The sequence below is a fragment of the Simochromis diagramma genome, unplaced genomic scaffold, assembly GCF_900408965.1.
Source record: "Simochromis diagramma unplaced genomic scaffold, fSimDia1.1 OVJJ01000822.1, whole genome shotgun sequence".
NCBI classification, from domain to species: domain Eukaryota; kingdom Metazoa; phylum Chordata; class Actinopteri; order Cichliformes; family Cichlidae; genus Simochromis; species Simochromis diagramma.
This window is the reverse complement of record NW_024387520.1, coordinates 6,874,747-6,896,352: the sequence shown is the minus strand read 5'-3', so window position 1 is coordinate 6,896,352 and position 21,606 is coordinate 6,874,747. Positions and strand designations below refer to the sequence as shown.

General features: G+C 41.6%; 1 protein-coding gene and 1 long non-coding RNA gene across 3 annotated transcripts in view; both read right to left on the bottom strand.

Annotated features, from left to right (window-relative positions):
* Positions 1-2,296: 2,296 nt before the first annotated feature.
* The window catches only part of mfsd3 (major facilitator superfamily domain containing 3), a 29,306-nt gene continuing 9,996 nt past the window's right edge, over positions 2,297-21,606 (bottom strand). For both annotated transcript variants that reach the window (XM_040019210.1, XM_040019209.1), the window contains exons 3-6: positions 19,910-20,057; positions 12,038-12,138; positions 6,663-6,772; positions 2,297-4,369 (exon numbers count right to left, since the gene is read on the bottom strand). In XM_040019210.1, the coding sequence (XP_039875144.1) occupies positions 4,172-4,369; positions 6,663-6,772; positions 12,038-12,138; positions 19,910-20,057 (557 nt within the window). In that variant the 3' untranslated portion in view covers positions 2,297-4,171. The remainder of the gene's footprint in view (positions 4,370-6,662; positions 6,773-12,037; positions 12,139-19,909; positions 20,058-21,606) is intronic.
* Positions 14,986-19,903, bottom strand: LOC120726010. Its single transcript, XR_005694271.1, has 2 exons — positions 19,643-19,903; positions 14,986-17,856 (listed from the first exon to the last, which is right to left on the bottom strand). It is a non-coding gene; the product is annotated as an uncharacterized LOC120726010 (long non-coding RNA).

The window sequence follows — 21,606 nt, the reverse complement described above, 5'->3', positions numbered from 1 at the left end:
CGAGAATACGCAGGCAGTTCCTGGGGGATGAAGGATTTGATACCACAGAATGGTCCCCTCGCTCACCTGACCTAAATCCAACAAAACACCTCCGGGACATTATGTTTTGATCCATCCAGTGCCTCCAGGTTGCACATCAGACTGTCCAGGAGTGATGATCTGGTCCAGACCTGAGAGGAGATCACCCAGGACACCATCCGTCGTCTCATTAGGGTCATGCTCAGACTTTGTTAGGCATGCATTCAAGCACGAGGGGGCATACAAACGGAGTATCATTTTGAACTGCTGCAATGAAATTTCCCACATCATTTTTCACACTGATTGTTTGGGTTGATAAGTTTAATTTCCATTAGTACAGATATCCATATGATAATATGATATGTTTTTAAAGTGCTCCAACAGGACAGTAACTGGCCTTCGCATCCATAACCATTAGAATAAAAGCTTGCCTATAAATGCTTGGGGACAGAAGGCAAACATAGTATTCTGTAACACATATAATACCTTGAAGACTAATATGCTGACATTTTGGTTATACCATCAACATTAGATGCATTTTGAATGGTCAGATGATATTTATTTCTCTAATCTTTCTTTGGTTAATTTAGGTAACAGGAAGTGTCTGAAATCTTTGTGTATCCCATCAAAAAATGTCCTAGAGTGAAGTTAGTCGAGATGGCAGAAGAGGAATACAAAGACTAAAGACAAAGCGGTGGGAAGGAGAGATGAGCTTGGAAGTGAGAGGAGAAGGAGACAGAGAGGGAGAGAGAGGTGTCCGTGACTCTCTTTCTCCAAATAAACAAAAAGTAAACACCGGTGGAGGAAACACTGTGACACTTGATGCTGCTGATCGCTCCTCCACCTGCCCACTCAGGTTTCCCAGAAGACCATTCTGCCAACCGCAGGACAAAAGCAGCACCAAAAGCCAACACCTCTCTCCCCCCGAAGCACTCGGACACAAAAGCGAGGGAGAAAAAAGCGATACAACACCTTTGTTTGCCGAGATTAAAACATGTTGCATTCTCTGCCTCCCTCCCTCTCTCCCCAGAGGTAACTCTACCAGGCAGGAGATGTGACTGTCAGCGAACTCTCTCCGTTCTAGGCAGCGCATAAAATCCGCCTTATTATTTCCGTGTTTCCTATTGTCTCGGTGTCATTGTGGCGAGTCTTGTGACACTGTGATTAGCTGATCAGGCTTGGCACAGCGTGAATGGGGCATCTCCTTTTGCTGTGCCTCCTGTGTGATACAGGTATAAAGTTGGTGATGTGACCAGACTTGTGCCCCAACCCAATTGTTAATGAACGAAACACAATCGCAGCTGATAAAAAGCAAAGGGAAAAAAACAAAACAAAACACCCTTACCTTCCCATATAGGGAATGCATCTCTGGTGATAACAGCTCAAGAAAATCCACACATGGACTAACACAAAGCACTGCTGATTCAAAGAATAGGTACAGCTCTGTGTGTGCAGCAAATGCCTGATAAATTGAGCCATCTTGTCGTCGAGTTGGCAACAGCTCTTATGCAATTCCCAGGATTTTTATTCCACAAAGTTAGGAGTTAACATGTGCACCAACACGCACATCAAATCCACCAGTCTGTCACTACAATGGGCAACTGTGGCAGGGAGGTCGGCCCTCAGATGCTCACTCTCACCACGGGGAGGTTTGTGGCAATCTGGCAACTGCAGTAGGAGGTCTCACTCTCATCAGCACTGCTGGATCAAGACCACTTCCTTACCTTTCTTTACTCTCATCTGCACGGGCTTTAAAATAGAGCTCACAAATTATTTGCCTGCAGTTGTTTCAAACCTCTTTCTTCATACGAAATCATTTACAGTGATCTCTGAGGAAAAATTAAAGGAAAGAAGGGATTGTTTTATGGAGAGAAGTGCAAACTTTGGAAAGCCTTATGGAGACCAAACTAAACAGATACATATAAGGCTCACTTGAAACTCTCCCCTTTATCCCGCAAGACAACAAAATGCCCAGATAACGACAGTGGGTAAAGAAGTGTAAAGTGGAAGTGTATTCAGGTGCCATGTAAGCTGGTTTAATCCTCCTTCGTAGCATTTGTTGTGTCATTAAAGCTGTATGGGGTTGGGGATCATGTGACATGGGGCCTATTGACTTCTGTAGCCCTTAGCTAGGACACAACAGAGAGCCAGTGTGGTTTTCAGGGTCGCCACAAGTCAAAAGTGGATTTTCAAAGGCAGGTGTACCCTCAAAGACCACATAGGACCTTTTTTTTCTAGAATAAAAACGTGATAAAATTCAATAACAGGAAGACAAAAATAGACTCAACGTTTTACTCAGCAGCTTTATTTTTGTGCAAATCTCAGGCAACACAGTAGCTGAGAGACAAGAGATATGCTTTGCTTATACGTACCACAAGTCATTGGACCTGGCTACATGGATAAAAGAGTACAGATGTGCTATGGCATCCCTTTATGTGCCATGTGAGTGAAAGCAGGCTTTTTTTTATTTAGATAAACGTGCTGAGGTTACTGCCTTTATTTAAAACCAGTCCATCGTTGTCCAACAATGAATTTTAAGACTTAATTTCTATTATTACATTCAGCTATGTGAAGGATTTTACTTTTATTCTCACCGAGCCTTGTAAGAAAAACATTCTACATTGCTGTTTCATTCATATATTATAACTGGAGAAAATTATTTTCTATAGGATACAGTACCATAAAGAGTTACAGCATATAGAGCGTGTAATATTGTGCATTTGATATTTTTTTAACATGAAAAAACACAAAAAAAGTACAATGTTGTCAAGAACTGCAGTTTCCCAGTGATGTTGGTCATTCAAGTTTTCTTTAATAACAAGTTCGATTCAAAGGTGAGACGAGCTGGCACCATGCAGTGTGTAAGGCTGAGGTTTCCTACAAGAAGCCAAGTGAAGGATGAATGTATTTGGTAACAAAAGAAAAGAAGTATGAAGGAGTATTGTACTCTGCAAAGAAATGAAACAGAATACAGTCAGGTCCAGTCCAGTCGGCTTGTGTTTTGACAGAGACGCCCTTTGTTGTTTGTTTGCAGTTTTACTCTAAAAGTCCACAAATGGATTTTTTTTTTAACGAAGCAGTACAGATTTGATTTGAATTTAGACTTCCAGCTTTAAAACGTTTTACCTTACTGTGCTATTCACAGAGCTACTCTACTTTATTTAAGCTATGTTGTGCTTAATGTTTTGGCTGCTGTGACACAGTATTTTCCCAAGTTTTAGGATAAATAAACAATAAAATATTAAGTGTTTGGGTATTACAGCCATGTAACAAACAGTTTATCCACGTTCATGGGCTACATGAGCTGTATGGTCCTCATTATTTCCCCATAATATACGACCCTGACTGTAAATACTAAATCTGTAACTCTTAATTCTTTTTTTTTTAATGAGAAAGTCCCAGTAAATATGACTCTACATTGGCTAATTGTTAGATAGCATGTTGTATGTGTTGCCGCTCTACTCAGTCTGGCTACTCTGTATTTGCCTCCTGTGCATCGTACCATACAGCGTTGATACGAGGTAGCAATTTTTTTTTCCATTTACAGCTGTAAACCATACAACCCAGGAGAATGATTAACAAATTTACATACAGTTCATTATGACCGAACAAGCATAACAAAGAAGCAATATTGCTTTTGGCTACAGCTCTTATTGCTGTCTTATGACAATATTAAAATGGCTCAGATGATTTTATAAAAGGCTTTGATTTTTTTTCCCTTTGATTCCAAGTGATTTTTTTAGACTCCAAACTGCCCAACATTATCCACACCTCATCACCCTCCCTTCAGAAAACTCTACACACTAATCCTTACCTACCCAGTATCTGCAAGCCTCGCTGTGCTCCAGTATATTTAAGACTTTATATATGCAAAAAAATAAAATAAAATATCGCAAATCTGCCAGGGACATGATGTGCAATTAAGAAAACACACAACAAGAAAAAAACTCTGTGACAGAGTACTTAAATAGCATGGCTGATTTTCCATTAAAAATGGCTGAGATAAACTTATTCAAGATCTTGTAAACTGAAATGAGATTCTGAAGTCATGTGAGTTACATTTAACAGGATTCAAGAGCTTTTTAATGAGTCCAAATACTCAAATTATTTCACCACTGTTTCAGCACCTAAGCCAGGATGTTTCACCCTGATCTCATTTGGGCTGCTGGTGTTCCCTAAGAGCACCGGTGAAGGTAGCTGTCCACACGTGCAGGGCCGTTCCGGCAGAGAGGGTGAGGAAGAAGAGGAAGGCAACTTGGAAACCAAACCAATCCACCAAGCCTCCGGCCAGAGCGCTGAACATCAGCTTCCCCAGCACCTCGAGAGTAGCCAAGAAACTGTAGTGGGTCGCCTACAGGGAGAATTGACAGCCGAGAGGTAGGATGAGGGGAAAAGAGATTAAAAGGGGAAGGTAAAGTAGAAGGAAGTGAGAGGAGAGAAGGGGAAATGGAGAGTTTGGGAAAGAAAGACACATTGTGAGTAAAAAGAGATAGCAGTATTGGGAGTAGAGTGCAAAAAAAAGTTACAAAAAAAACAAAATCCTATCCACCAGCACAGCTTATCACCTTCTGTCTCTTAGGCATTAACATGGTTAACACAATTAACCACTACAGGGAGAAACAGGGCGAGAGATTAGATCTGAAAACTTCTGGGAAAAACAAACTGCAAAAGAAGAGAAAAATCCGAAATGCTGGAATACTGGAAGAGAAAGCGTGAGATCATGGCCTGAGATGATGGAAAGAGGCCAAGCGAAGCAGGCTATCTGATCTCAGCCTTAAGGCTTTCAAGAGTGGAGTGAGAGAGGGAGAACAAGAAGGAAAGAGATTACCTAATCTCCCCAAGCCTCCTCCCTCTGCCCAAGAGCAGCAGGTAGCTCTGACAAACATGGGACTCTAGTGACACCTAGACCATTACCTGAGCACATTAATTAAAATTAAGAAAAGCAGAATTCATTAGAACAAATGCTTCGAGTCCTATAATCAGAATACATTTACAAGAAGCCTGCACTGTTAATTGTGAATTCCCCAACTCTGGGGCTAATAAAGAAATCTTATCTTATCTGACAAAGAAATATTTTATCTACAAATTAGTTTTTGTGTTACAAGAGGAAAAAGATACCACACTTAACTTTATAGGACGTTTTTACAACTTTGTCGGGTTGAGAATTGTGCTTTTGTTTGCACACTGTCAACGAGATAAACAAGGGTAACATTACAATCCCTTAAATGTCCCGTGCTGCAAGAAATACTCGTAAGTGTTTCTTACTAAGTGACTAAGTGTTTCCTGCATATTATTTGTATTACTGTAGGAACAGAGCCGTGACAGTTAGTCCAATAATTTATCAGCAGATTAACCCTTAACTGGGATCACTTTGATTTCTGTTTTTTGTTAAAGCAAAAACATTTAATATTCTCTGCAGTTCACTGCTGTCTTTTCTTTTCTTTTTTATGACTCTTTTTTTTTTAGATTTTGGAGAATGGACCATGCTCACTAAATCAGCTGAGGGCATTTCTCACTGGAAAAAAACAAAGACTGAAAATCATATCAGAATCTGATGAGTGGCGAGTGGGGTCTGTGGTCTGCAGGCCGAGGTAGAGCGCTCGGAGAGCCTGTGTAACCACAGTTAAGTGAAGTGCCTTTATTCTGAGCAACTTGTTTAACGGATTCAGTTTCTTTCTCCTGGGGATCGTTAACAAGCACTCACAGTATCAGTTTTCTGTTACTGGATAGCACTACCTTCAGTAACGCACACATTTACACACCAAGAGCAGGTGAGCTAATGCTCTCCTCTCATGTATGTACACACAGACCAAAATCCCACACCGACACTACAAAGCAAAACAGCCAGTCTGTGTCATGAGAATCTCTCAGATTAACCTCTGCTCTCCTTGTGAAATGCTGTACTTGTTCTCTCTCCTTTCATTAAGTTTAATTTCATAACTGGATCCTGGTGTCTGTGCTTCATCTTATGATTTTTTTTCCCTTCATCTTTCTTTTTCACTTTAGGACTGACAGCAATTTAAATGATAATTTGTCACCTTCAGAGATTGACTGAGTGACGTCTGAATGGCTGTGTGAAAAACGATCACCTCCAGGCAACGCTGGCCCAGATACGACGGGGACAAAAGGAGTTATGTCAAAGAGGAGAAAATGAGCAAGGAGAGGAAAAAATTCAGAGTTGGAAAAGAGAGCGTTTAAAAGACTAGAGAATGACAAAGAGACAGGCAGTAGGAGGGACAATGTCAGCAAGGGGGCCCGCAATGCAAGGAAACTGGGGCTGCTGAAACTTGTGACATTTTCCACGTGGAAACAGCTGATGACAACTGACAGGTACAGGTGACAAAAGGTATGGCACTTAATGCTGAAAGATTTCCCTCTCCAGCATCACTTTGACAACCAAAGGAAATGAGCTAACATTACACAATTTAACCTAAACAGAGCTGGTGGGGGGGGGAGAAAGACAGAGGGTGAAAACAATGAAAAGACTGTATTGTTGGCTTGTTGAGCCACAGGAGACCTAACAGTAAAGCACAACGCAATAAACATTAAAAAAGATGATGACAACAGAGCAAAACTTGTACATGAAAGCAGCCCTGGGCTAGTTAATGAGCTTGTTGGCGGGAATGGACAGAACTCCTTTTTACCTGAATGCTTTCCTCGGCCCTCTGAGTGCAATGCATCATGGTAGTGAAGGTGAGCGTGGTGATGAGACCACCCAGGAAGTGTTGAACACTCATGCTCAGGACTGCCATACCTGAGAAAGCACACACACGCAAGTAAAATGGATCAAAACCAGCCTTGACGCATCTGAGTCTAACTACAATAAGACAACAGAAAACCCAGCAGTTCCTTTTCTGAAAGCAGGCAGAAAGCTTGCAGCTTTACACATCGTTTTCTCTGCTACACTACTCACTTTACAATTCTATGTTAAAGTGAAAGCAGAGAGACAAAGCAGCGAGAAACGGTAATCTGCTGAAGTGCAGCTCCCCCCCCTCAGTCCCAGTCCCCAAAACACATGTAGTGTATCCTCTGAGGGGAAGTGGCAGAGCAGTGTTAGTGGGGAAACAGAGGAACCACAGAGCCTATCTGTCTCTGCTCCCACTAACACTGAATTATTCACTCAAGCCGCCAGAGTTTTTGCCGAGCAAGACTCTTCAGTCAGCGACATAAGACTGGTGGAGTCACAAAGATACACCGACTGATCAGACTGGAAGAACGGGAAGCGGAGGGTTATCATGTAATATTGAAAAATCTGAAACTGAATGTTTTTTTTCTGTTTTGAGGGTTTTTAGTCAAGTTTTCCTGAAATCTTTGTTCTGGGTTTAAAATGGAGGCGGGAGATGCCTCCACTTTGAGTTGGAGAAGCTTGATAGGGTAAGAGACGGGCTCAGGAGGAGATGAATGGTGTGAATGTGAATCCCGACCGGCTGTTCAGCGCAATCAGATGTGTCATTCAGACATTAATGAATGAATAACTGTCTGGAGGGAGACCTCTCCTACAGACGTCCTCCACGTCATGCATTAAGACTGAACGCTTGAACTATAGGCCACTGGTTAACACAATGTCTAACAGCATTTGAAACTGCCAGTGACATTAGTACCAGGCTTTACATCCCACATTTAACCTTTCAAACTTGACCCGCTTTTCCTTCTAAGGGTTCTTCACTTGTCATACAGCTGACACAAAAAGTGTTCAAAATCTCAAACATTTTATATTGTAGTCATTCATGATTTCAACAACTCTCTTTTTCCCAATCTTCCTATTTTAGTTGCTCCCATTAAGGGATCCCAATAGGATCGTTCGCCTCCATCTAACCCCTTGCATTCTTTTCCGTCACTCCAATACTCTGCATGTCCTCCTTCACTACATCACGAATCTTCCTCTTTTCTTCCCGCCTGGCAGCTTGATGTTCAGCATCCTTTGTCCAATAATCCCACTATCCCTCCTCTGCACATGCCAAAACTAGAGATGGCACGATACCACTTTTTTATGTCCGATACCGATACCGATATCATAAATTTGGATATCTGCCGATACCGATATGAATCCGATATAGTGTTTTTTAATCAACAAAACTGTATTTTAAATATCTTGCTGCATTTTGTATAAGTTCATACTCAAGTTTAAAACAACAACTACACTAAAGCTATTCTGTTATACCTGTATGCAAAAAAAAATATTTCATAGTTCAGCAATACTGATCAATCTGATAAACTTAAACCTACACCATCCTCCCTATTCTGGTATTTTAAAGAGTACTTAGCATAAATATTAAGCAACCTAACTAATAGGGTTCCAACTCCCAGCAACAATAAAAATAAATAAATAAAAAATAGGGAACCACCCCTCACGCTCCACCTCATGATGCTTAATCGACGTAATCAACCTTAATTTGATGCAGTGTGAAAAAAAATGCACAGAAATCAATTATTTCTCAAGAAATATTAAATAGATTCAACATCTTTCTTCAACAAAATTGCAGACTGCACAGATGGTACCTTCCCAAAGGAAAAAGTACTATAGCTTACTAGGGTATATTAGACTTAACAGTTACTATATGCAGTAATGGACTTCTATACATTTTACATCAGATTAAAACTTTGGGTGTAAGATTCAGATAAATATTAAATAATTAAAAGCGAGACATTTTAAATGAGAATAAGAAAGAAAAGTATGTCTTTGTGCCCCCTTTTCCCTGTTAATCAGAATCAGAATCAGAATCAGAATCAGAATGGGGTTTATTGCCAGATGTTGAGGTTTACAACATTAGGAAATTGCTGCGGTGCTTCAGTGCAAACAATAAGAATTAAAGTGCTATGTAGAAAGAAAGATATGTGCATGAGATATACATGAGATATATACATGAGAATAAGAATTATGAGTGCTACGTAGAAAGATATATACATGAGTGCAGGTGGTGATCAGTGCCAAACATGAAATGATGCAGTGACACAGCGTAGGGTCATGTGTTAGTGGCGGGGACAGTCATGTGGTTATTGTTCATGTGTCCAACAGCAGAGGGGAAGAAACTGTTCTTATGGCGAGAGGTTCTGGTGCGAATGGACCGGAGCCTCCTGCCTGAGGGGAGCAGGTCAAACAGACTGTGTCCAGGGTGAGAAGGGTGCCCTATCGGCCCCCCTGGCTAAACTTTGCTAGATGCGCCCCTGCACAGTTACCAGCGTCAGCTAGTAGAAAAAGATCCTGGAGTAGAAAGTAATATTAAATAAATTCTAACAACAGCTGATCAAGCTTAAACGTGCTGCTGTTGTTCAGCCGCTGGTTTCCTCTTTCTGGTGCAAAGTGGGCCAAAAGCAAACAAGAGAGACGGAGTCGCGACAGAAAAGCCGATCAGCTGATCGTTAAGCAGTTTCATGATTGAAGTAGCAGCAAGAGAGAGCGAGAGGCAGTTGCTCGTTAAGCTTAATGCAGGAATGCTTTACAAACATTCAGAGATGGACTTACACACTTGCTTTACTTCTCTCGGGGATAACTTTGTCGGAGATGAAATGCCGGGTTGCTAGCGAAGCTCCAAATGCTATCCAGACCACCGACAGGTCCCGCATGCCACAGCCGCTCTATCACGTGATGCATACTGCTCCGACGTGCTAACGTTCTGAGGTGAGTTACGGCGTGTTGCAAGTTTTGTGAGGTGCTTTCGTGATATTTAATGGATCGGATTACATTTTTTATTTTTCTCCGATATCCGATCCAGTAATTTAGGTCAGTATCGGACCGATACCGATACGTAATATCGGATCGGTCCATCTCTAGCCAAAACCATATCACCCTTGTCTCTCTGATATCCTCATTTCTAATTTTGTCCATCCTGGTCACTAAGCACCTTCAACTCTGGCACCTGTCTTTCTGTCAGGGCCGCCATCTCCAAACTACACATCATAAAAGGACTCACTACCAAGTTGCAAGCCTTTCCTTTCCCTCTTGCTGCCCTCACCTGTCACAAATCACCCCTGACACTTTCCCCCACCCACTCCAACCTGCCTGCACCCTCTTGTTCACCTTTCTTCTGTACTGTCTGTTGCTTTGGAGGGTTGACTTGAGATATTTAAACTTATTATACCTGTCTCTCTCTCTCATTCATACACATGTATTCTGTCTTACTTTTGCTGACTTTCACTTCTCTTCTCTTCAGAGCACACTTCCACCTAACCAGGCTCTCATCCATCAGCTCTCTACTCTCACTACAGAGCACAATGTTATTTGGAGACATCACAGTCTCTCCATAGGCTCCAGCTAACTTCATCTGTTAGCCTGTCCATCACCACTGGAAACAAGAAGGGGTTCAGGGCCCATCCCTGATGTAATTGCACCTCTCACTTCAGACCCACCTGTCACTCCTACCACACACTATACAAATTGCCAGTTTAATTTGATACAACATTCAAACAAATTTTAAAGAATAAAAAAAATAATTAAGAAATAATGGCATCGTGATGGCATCCTGAGATCTCTGCAAGTCAGTTCTGGTTTTTAGTGTTCACAGTTTTCTCCTGTTTTCTCTGAGTTTTTAAATTACATTTTGTACCACAGATGAAATCCCCAAATTTTTTACAATATTGCACTGAGAAATCCATCCATCTTCTTAAGCACTTCCCCAACCAGGGTTGTAGTGGGTGGAGTCTATTCCAGCTGACATTGGGCAAAATGCAGAAAACACCTATCCTCAACAGTGTGAATATGACATGTGAGAGTCTGTGATGATGTCTGTGAAGGTTCTCAGTCATCCAGGTCATCGCAGTCTAAGGAGCTTGGGAAGAAAAGCGTCTGGACTTCTTTAAGTTGCTTGAAGACATTTCACCTCTCATCCGAGAAGCTTCTTCAGTTCTAAGGTCAAATGGTGGAGAGTCTGTGATGATGTGTCTTGAATGAGGTTTTGCTTGGTTCTTTGTATGGCAGTTTTTGTTCTGTATCATCCCCCTTCTCTAACTTCCTGTCCAATCTGCTCTGAAGCCTGACATGACTTTCTTTGCAAATAGACTTGGCATGTATTTTTAATGACACGGAGGACACAAGCCATTCCTGGAATGCTCCAAAATGTGCTTCACCACACCCTGTGGCATCCTAAGCACTGACTGAGTGGCTGCAAACAAGATAGGCCCCATGCATATCTTTGGAGTGGAGCATCTGCAAGAAACTGTTGACACAGGAAGAACATGCAAACTCCATCGAGGAGGTCCAAAGCAATAATTAAAGAAGAAGGTTTTGGAATCCCTACTTCTAAACGTCTCTTGTTATATATCCGACTGGAGCGATGACGTGTTAGGCCAATGACTACAGGTCAGCTTCAAGTGCACATGGAAATGCATTAAATCTGAATGAATCTACTGAAAGATTTACATCTTATCCTGTCACAACAAATGTCTAATGTAAAACCCTGCTACCGAAGTCTTACTTAACCTCAATATCAAGTTACTTTCCTGTCACTGTCACTATAAACAAACAAAGAAACAAATAAATAAATAAATATCAGCTGCTTAACCACAGAACAAACACTACGAACCTCATTTTAGACATATCCAGAACCTAAATGCACTAGCAGAAATACCATAAAACAATAGCATTGCAGTAAACCTGGGGACTATCATTGCTTGTGTCTTGCTGAGCCTGCCATAAGCACTGAACAGCATTATTTTTGCTGACTTCATTCCCTGCTGATAAAACTGTAACTGTGGCCACTGTTAGGCTTTGTAGCTTCACTGTGTTTGGTGTGTGTGTGATATTATTCACTGCCATTCACAATTTTTAAAACAAAGAATATAAAAATTCTAGGTTAATACGGGTCAGTGAGTATTAACACTTGTTTATTTGATTACTGCATATATGCTCATTGACATGATGACCAAACATGTAGCTCTTTGTTTTCATTGCCCGCTTCTGACATATTTACATCAGAGCACCAAACATAAATTGGACTAAATAATCCAGAATTGTAGCATTTGTTAACATATTTTGAAATCATTTACTTTGTGACCATTGTCTTATTGTGGGTTTGCTTCTCACCTTTCATGAGCGGTGATGGTTCGAGGACAGTGAGCAGAGAACTCTGGAAGACCATGCTGATTGTTCGCAACACAAACACGCGCCGCATCAGGGCCCCGATGCTGAGGAAAAACCAGCAAACAAGAAGATCATCAGAGAGCTGTTAACTAACTTTTAAGTGTATTGATGAGCAGTGTGATACCTGATGAAAGCCACTCCGAGCTAATATCATTAAATTTAGAGACACTTTGTTTGTTTCTTCGCATTTCACAGACGCACGCGCGCACACAGTTACATACGTGCACGTGCATAAGTAAACAAGTCCCCAGACACTAATTGATTCCCTGTTAGTGCAAGAAAATCATCCCCCTGTGGGTCTGGTTCATGACGTAATCAATAACCTAAGGAGATCCCCAGCATGAGAAAGATAATTAATCACTGTTAACATACATAAAAACACACACACGCACTCACACTGTTGTGTGACATCAGGGATTAACAATGCCAATCACTCAGAGGATACCTGCCACTCAAGGGACTGTGTGTGTTTGTTTATGGGTTTTTTTTGCATGTAATTATTTATGTGTTTTAAAAAAAGGTTGTGAGAAAGAAAGGGACACACAAGACAGGTTATCTGATTTAGTTAGGTAAGAAAATCTGAATTTATCTTTCATATTCAGACAGACTCTTTAAACATGTCTGCCAGTATAATTGTGACAGGAAACGAGGAGAAATAATGGTTCCCAAATAGATCTGTACCAGGGCTGTCGTGATTATATTTTCCAGCGGAGCTAACAACTATATTGATAAGTTATTTGATTACTTGATTAATGGATTAAAACCTGTGCGTTTCAAAACATCTCAAAACCTAAAACCCAAGTTGATGCCATAAACTCTTTTAATTTAAATGTATTTTTATTTCTGTTCAAGACCCCCCCTCTTTCTTCTTTCACTCTTCCCTGTATCTTTATCTGGCTCTCTCTTCCCCCTGCACCCAGCGTTTCCTTACCTCTCTACTGGAAAACCAATCCTGCATCATTCACATGCTAAAGACATTCTTCTCTCTGTTGCTCCTTTGCCTCCCTTCTCAATGACAGCCTTTCATATCACGCGCTCTCAAGAGATGCTGAGGGATGTGTGTGTGTGAGAAAAAGAAACCTCCCTGGCTGCCACTTCACACGGGCCAGGCCCAGATAAGAATAACTACGTTCTCAGGTTGCCAGGGGCAGTTGTAAAGGGGGTCACTCACTGACCACTCAGCCGTTTCTGATGGTAGTGAGGATATACCTTCCAACGGAGCTTTTAGAGGAGGAACAACAGCCCAGCCTAACTAACAGCCCTTTCTGTGTGTGTGTGTATGTGTGTGTACGTGCAGGTGATGAGAAGTAGTGACCAAGTGGAGGAGCTCCGTGTACGTACAATCGAAAACTAGTTTTAACACTGAATCTACTACACATTTGTCATAACAGACCCACAGGCACAAACCACTGCTGTGCAATGATGTGATTTCACTTTTTAATTCTCACAGCTTGTAAAATCAAGTTAAAACTAAGGGGTTATCTTCAGCGGTCACAGGAGAAAGCATCATACCAAAAATAAAAGAAAAACAGTTCATACTTGAGAAAAAGAATTCTTGATTCTCACAAAACAGGAGATGATTATACGAAATATTCACTCCACCTGTACAGGAATGGACTGTGAGAATCCAGTAAAAACATCACTTTTGCAGAAGAGACACTTTCAAGCCAGAGTGAAGCATGTCAAGGACAACCCGGAAAAAGATTATGCAGACTGGAGGCCATCCTTTGGTCGGATGAGACAAAACTAGAACCACAGTACCTGCAAAGAACCCACAGAGGCACAGGGAGAATGTGCAACCCCCACGCTCAAACCCAGAGCTTTGCACACAGTTCAAATAAATTACTACTATAAATTTCAGGGGAAGACAGTTTGAGACTGGATGAAGCCAGTGATTTATTTCCCAATGTACAGTCTTTGAATTTTATTGTACAATGGTTTTAAGCCTAAAACATCACCAAGAATACTTACTAAGTATATTCTGGGTAAGTGCAAAACCTTGCAAAACTAAAAGATTGGTAATGAAATTGATGGCTTGTACAAATTTAAAGGTATAATTTCCAGGCTAAATCTGTCTATCTTGTGCAAAATAACACATTTAGAGAGTATTCTCTGTGTTGTGAGGGTGTGAAGATTTTACCGCCTTTACAAGTTACATAGGTGTGAAATGGAGAGGGAGAGTGAAAGATCAAAAGCCAAAGTATGACAATGACATCTTTTGAAAGCACTTTCCCTAAAAAAAAAGGAAGAAGAAATTTTTGCCTTTGGAGGCTTTCTTTGTGTTTGCTAGTGTCACCTGACAAGTGGAGAAAGCCTGGAATCCAAGTGGAAGAAAAAGGACAAACAGACTGACATAAGAGAGAGCACATGGCAACTGATACATGTCAACAAACAGGCAAGCAAACACACTCATACAGCACTGACACAGATAACAAAACAGGGCAACAGAGACTTTGCTTATCCATTAGCTCGTCATTATACCATGTACATCTAACATATGCTAATTACTTTATGCACATAGGTGCAGAATATTCTAATCAGCAAAGATGTGAATTAATAGCAAGAATAAGGATTTATATTAAGACTACATCACTGCATGGAGTGGGAACTAACATAATATCCTCTGTCCAGGTATTGTTGTTAGTCACAGTTCCCATCGCATCACAATGGCCATAGGCAGGGCCGTCCTACAAAGTGATTCTATAGGCAGATCGAATAATCTTACATAACTGTGGTCAGGTGCAAATGGCACAATTTTATGTCATCTGTATTTAACATGGAAAATGTTTAAAAATCATATTATTAACACAAAAGATGTTAATTCAAATACACCAGAGTCTATGGAAATTTGTCTTTTTTTATTATTGTAAGATTGACAGGTTTTTTTTTTTCCTGAAAAGGTTTTTGGTATAAACAGTAATTAACAAATCTCATAACTTTACGAATCTTTAAAAAGTTTTAGAAATTACTTTTTTGGCTCCTCCCTTCAAGAGTCACCAGAGTGGATCACCTTCCTCCATCTCACCTGATCTCACCCCATTCCTAGCATCCTCTTCTGTCACACCAACCCTCCACATGTCCTCCTTCACCACAGCCACAAATCTTCTCTGTGGTCTTTCTCTTTTCCTCCTGCCAGGCAACTTAATCTTATCCAGTATCTGTACTCTATACATGCCTAAACCATCTTGCCCCTTTTTGTCTCCAAACTGCATCTAAGCTGTCCCTCTGATGTACTTGTTTCTAATCCTATCCATTCTGGTCACTCCCAGTGAAAAGCTGAGTATCTTCAACTCTACCACCTTTCTTTTTGTTAGTGTCACCATCTCCAATCCATACATCATAGATGGTCTTGCTAACATCTTGCAAACCTTCACTTTTTCTCTTGCCGCTTTCCTTCTGTCATACATCACCACTAACACTCGTCTCCACCCACCCCACCTTTCCTGCACTCTCTTCTTTACCTCTCTTGTGAACTACTGTCCATTGCTTTGGACGGTTGATTCCAGGTATTCAAACTCTTTTACTACCCCTTCTCCATTCCATAAGCATTCTGTCTTGCTTCCGACTTTCATTCTTCTTTTCTCCAGAGCATACTTTTACCTCTGAAGTCTATCTTCCACCTCTTCCCTACTCTAACTACAGATCACCATTACCATCTATAAAGACCATAGTGCACAGTCTTCCTTCCTGACTCCTCTGTTAACCTATTCATCACTATTGGAAACAAGTAAGGGCTCAGAGCAGATCCCTGATGTAATCCCACCCCTGACAATGTTTATTCATCTCAAACTGTTGTAATTTACAATTGAATGTTCTAACAGGTACCTGTCTGTCACCTGTAGCAGAAAGTCTACCATCTTATGCCTGTCTGTAAAGGTGACAATTAAAAAAACTAGGTGGATATTGTGTCAAACTTGAGGGGTGCTTGTGTGTGTGTTTGCATTGTGTCTTTGCACACATCAGTGTTTGTCTGATGGATTTGCTGCTCATGTCCACGCTCCAGAGAGGGGGTTCCCATGCTCTCAAACAAGGCAGTGTTTACTTAAATTACTGCAAACCATATAAAGAGTGATACGAGGCTTAAAACATGAGATAGAGAAGTAAAGGAGACAGTCAGTGCACACAAAATCACAGACGAAAATAATGGTGGGTAAGTATTTTCTTGACAGCCACTCTTCCACTTAGACCCTTTCTGATAAAGCTTCAGTGAACAGTAGGTGAAACAAGTGAAGTGAACTTTTTCACCAGTTTCCTCAAATTTTTAAGGACTCACTACATACACACAAAGCACAATTTTTAAGGCTAATAGCTCTTTGAGAATTGTTTGATATTTCACGTTATGAAACCACTCTGGCCTATGCAACACTGCATACTGTGAAAAGTATTACTACTGTTTATTTCACCATCCTTAGTTAATCAGTGTGTTTACTGGACTATTATTTTTTCTCAGTTTTACCGAAGTAAACACTAAAAACTAATTAACACTGGAAATACTCAAAGTCATTATAAATTTACAATAAATACTGGAGTATTATAAAAGATTAGCACTATAGGACACTTTACTTTAGTTTCCATATAATGGCCCAGTACTGTACTCTCACAACATGCATAGTGTTCAGAGCACAAGTTAGCGACATGTTGTGCTCAAGTATCTGCACTAAAGAGGTGATTGTTCTGTGTGTGCGTTATGCTTGGACACCAGATGTGAAACCCATCCAACAAGACTAACACCTGGGCTCATCGGATGGTGATCATGAGAACACATGGCTACATCAAAAGGGAATGGGTTCTTCAAAGGGGAATGTTTTGACAAATAGTATGACGTTGAAGTCTGACCTAGCTAAAAGTAATAAACTACAAACGAGAGAGTACCATTTTATTAGAGCTGAATACCTGCTAGAATGGAGGCAGGAGGGGGAGGGCACAGTAGGCCATTCTCTATAAATTAAGACCCCCCCTCCTACCGCCCGGTGTGTCTGTCTTTAATAGGGTTTGATTTTGTTTGTCTACTGTTTGCATCCCCCAGGGCATTTTTGTCTCTTTTTTGTCTGAGCTTTGGGTTTATTGGAACTGCTTTTCAATAAACTCTTTTATGCAATTTAAACTTGAATCTACAGTGGTTTTTGTGTATTTTCTGACAACATTAGTAATAGTTTAAGATTTTTGTTTAGAGAGTAAATCAAATCTTCACCTCCAATTTTTGAAACAACAGAATAGCCTTGTTGGTGCCTGTCAAACTATTATCTCTGCAGTTTATTCTTGGATTCAACGAAAGAAATGGGTAAAAATGATGTGTTTTTGGCACAGCCTGCTTGTAACAAAGTACCTAAAGATACAATTTAAAATTGGTTCTTTGCTACAGTTGTCTGTTATGTATAGAAAAATTACAGGTTCATCTCTTGAGTAAGGAGTCTTTTTATGTATGAATGATTCAGGGGACAGTGTTATGTGGCTTAACAAAAAACAACTAAACAAAAATAAGAAACCCCAACAACATACTCTGAAAATGGTCAGGTTCAAGGACTAGACTGAAAATGAATGACAAAGCAGTCAATGTCCCAAGAAACATTTTATAGACCTTCAGAAAACCCAAAGAACTATTGCTCAAGACCACTTTAAAAAGTGCACAGTACTATATAACAGAAATGGATAGACCTAAAAGAAAGTGATTTTGCAATGTCTTCTTGGATTGATGGTGATGGACTTTTTTCAGTACTCTTTAGCACTTGATATTAAATAATCGATTAACTGAAGAAACCTACCTCCAGCTGCCTCCCTCTTCCCGCTCCACCACAACCACCCACACATGCAGGACCTTGGAGTAGGGGTATGTCACCAGGGTGCAGAGGAGGCCACCCCCCCCCCGGTCCCCTTCTGGCTGCCTCTGCCTCAATTTTATCCCACAACTTAGACATTCACATTACTCACACTCTCATTACACATACATATAGGATCTTGGGGGTGGGCACGATACACGGAATCCAAAGTACCATCAGGGTGTACACCCCACCCCTGGCGTCGTTGCCCACCTCTCAATGTTAAATACACGTAGACATTGAGGGCCAGCAGGAGGGACCACGCGCTTACCTGCTGCTCTCTGGCAGGTAGCTCCATGCCCTCCTGGGTTTTAAATGCACCTTAGAACACACATGCATCAACACTACAATGAGCGGGTGGAGGGAGGTTTGGAGTCTTCTCTCACCCCCATTCTCTGCGACCTGCTGGAGCGGGGGGGCTAGGAGGAGGAGTTGGCCGTCCGACTGCGGTCTGGAGTGTGGGGCCTCCCTGCTGCTGCGGAGTCGGGGCGGTCTGCCTCCCCCCACCGCAGGGAAAAGGGTAACACCACCTGGGTCTGGGTGCAGTTCCCCCCCTCCAGGGGCAAGGGTACCTAGACCTGGGGCTTAGAGTACGCTTGGGGAGTGTGATTGTGTGTACAGCGTCTCTTTATGTCTGTCTCCATGTTGGTTGAGTGTGGAGTAAGTGTATATGAGAGCATGAGGGTGGGAATGGATGTTTGTATATGTGTGTGCCTGTATTTCTGTGTCTATATGTCAGGTTGGGTGTCAGACGCCACCTCTCTGGGGACATCTCAGGCCCTCCAAGGTATGGAGGCCTATCTCCCCCTACCACCACTTCCCCTGCCAGTGGCGGACTCCCTCAGACATCGGTGCGTTGGTGGTTCTTTGTGTCCGGGGATGGGCGTCCAGGTACACGCCGGCTCACTCCTTGGCGGCCGCTTATCAGGGCCTGGAACCTGGGGCTTGCTCGGGCCACTTCAGAGGTGGGGTGCCCCTGGCCTCTCGGCCTGGGGCTCGGTCACTCAGGCACGGCTGACTGCCGGCGGAGCTCACGGGCGCGTCACTGCAACTCCCCCTGGCTTCTGCTCCGCGGCTGCTGAGTGAGCCCTCATCTGGGACTCTCCTCAGCTCTTTCTGGGACAGTGGCGCGGCTGCCCCTCTGTTGGTCTTCCTTGGTCTCTTGTGTTCTGGGGGCCTCTGGATGTCTGTCCTCCATACCTGCTTCATGCCCTGGAGGACGGGGCTGTGGCCCCCCCCACACCCTCTAGCAGATCATTACATGAAGGAACCTTTTAAAAAAACAAGCGCGTCCATGCTCACAGGTGTACACACGGGTGATCACACCCACAAACTACACCCTTTTTGGCTCCTACCTCAAAGCACACTGTGTTCTGTTGATCTTATGTGCTGCACAATAATGTTTAATATTTAGTATTTACTGTCATATTCCCATATATCATTGTGATGCTGTTTATTCTATTACTCTTGTTCTCTTCTGCTTGTTTTCTTTTTTCTTTCTCAGCAGGTGACCCAGGTGACTGATATATGCATTTTTTTTTCTTCTTTTTTTTCTTTTTCTGCTCATTCTGTTGGTTTTTGGTTTTTGCCCTTCTCCCCCGTCCCTCTTCTCAGCTGTTTCTCTTTCCCTCTTTCTTTCTCCCCTTCTTTCCCCCAGTCAAGTCTGTCCCATATTCAGTAAGTGAAAATAAAATAAACAATAAAAAAAAAAAAAAAAAAAAAAGAAACCTACCTGCCAGGTTAGTTCATGATTAAATATCTTAGTTTCAAGCCCAGGTGATTATTACACAGTTTCATGAAGAATGTGGAGTTAGTAACATGCAATTTAAAGTTTTTCACAGGCATTTTACACATTTTTCAAGGGCAAACACCCCCCAAAGACGCCACTTAAATTGAAGGGTTTTGCAAAGTGAGACCACTTAAAAGAGCCACAAAATATTTCTGCCACAGAAAGGCCATGGTGAAACCAGTGATAAATGATGGTGCTGATGAAGGCTACCTAAACTGAGCGAGCAGCAGGCCTCCCAGGGACGATCCGCAGATGGAGAAACCCATGGCGATGACGCCGTTCCAGAAGCCGAGCTCCCTGGCAGTCATGTGGTGATCCAACAGGAACAGAGGAAACATGGTTACTGCACCCTGCTCACCTGCATACACAGTGATAGTAGACAGAGGTGGACAAGAAGAAGAAGTCCAAATGAATGATGAATTAAAATGGGTGAAGGGTCAGGGTGGTGGTATAGGGGTTGTAGGATACAATGAGTACAAGACGCATTATCTACCGTATACATCTGACTAAGCATTGCTATTTTCACCAACGGTAAATATAAGAGACACTTTCTGAATACACATGCCTATTCCAATCACAGTCAAATATTATGAGGGTGCTGTATCAAACTGTTTAGCCTGCAACACTGAAAAATAAAACATGGTTTTCCTGGGATGACGACTGCAGAATCAAATGCGGAACATGTGGCGCACCCAGGCCTATTCCTGGAAAGTGTCAATAATAGATGCCTGACAAGAAAAAGAATACCCTCAGTCACTTTATCAAACGGGGGCCTAGCACTTTTCCTAAAGCACAAAAAGGAAAACACAACAAAAACACAGAAACTTCCACAGATGAAACAGACCGCACAAAGACCTTTCAGTCAAAATAAAAAGTTTCTGTCAGGCAGTAAGACTTTCTCTGTGTGGTATTGAGTGTGGGGGTAATGTTCTGCTGAACATTACAGTAAAATATTCAGTGGTGCCGACTATACGCCATTATTATATTAATGGAGACTGACTTCAGAAAGACAGTGGGACCAAGGAGCTGTATGAGTGACAGCTTGGCTCCCAGACTGCTGTCAAATACGACACAACACAACCGACGACTCACTCACTCAGTCAGCCAGGAGACAAACAAAAATAGAGAACGAGGGGGGGGGAAAAAAAGACAGATGAAACAGACTGAAATGAAAAAAATAATAAGAGAAAGCCGAGGAGCTAGGTAGGGAGTGCAGCAGCGGAATTAGAGTGTCACTGCCGAAACAGCGGTGTGACAAGCCTGCGGAAATTCGGGGAAGGAAACATGGATTCTCCACGTCTCCCTCCTCTGTCACTCATATTTTACTGCTGGAAATTTGCATAAGGTTATCAGAGATGGGAATGACCATGTTCAAGCTTGTCCTGAAAGGTCATTTAGTCAGTTAGAAAGGATTACTTCTAAAACAAAAGTGTTTGACTGTAAAATATTTGTTGTTTAGTGCGTCAGAAAATATGCAAAATTGACCCAAGAACTGCCACTGCAGCAAATCTAAAAAAGTTTCTTACATCACACAAAGGAGGGAAACCCCATAAAATGTGCAGATTTTAATAGTGGTTGATTTATATTGCTAACTTGAAATGAATAAGTCACATGTACTAACAACACATAAAACCAGAAGTTTAAATTTCACAAAGGATATCCAGAACTTGTGCATAAATAATAATAATAATAATTAAGGAAAAATAATATTACACTGATACATCACTAAAAATTAATCAATGTCTCACTATTTCAAAACTATTTTTACAATAAATCTAAAATAAGTTTGACTAATTATAGAATGGATTCAGAACAATTTTGACAATTCTTCAAGGAGCAAATTCAGATTCAGAGCAGAATGTTTTTGGGTTCCCGCCACACAAATGTAAAGACATGATGCTTTCCCT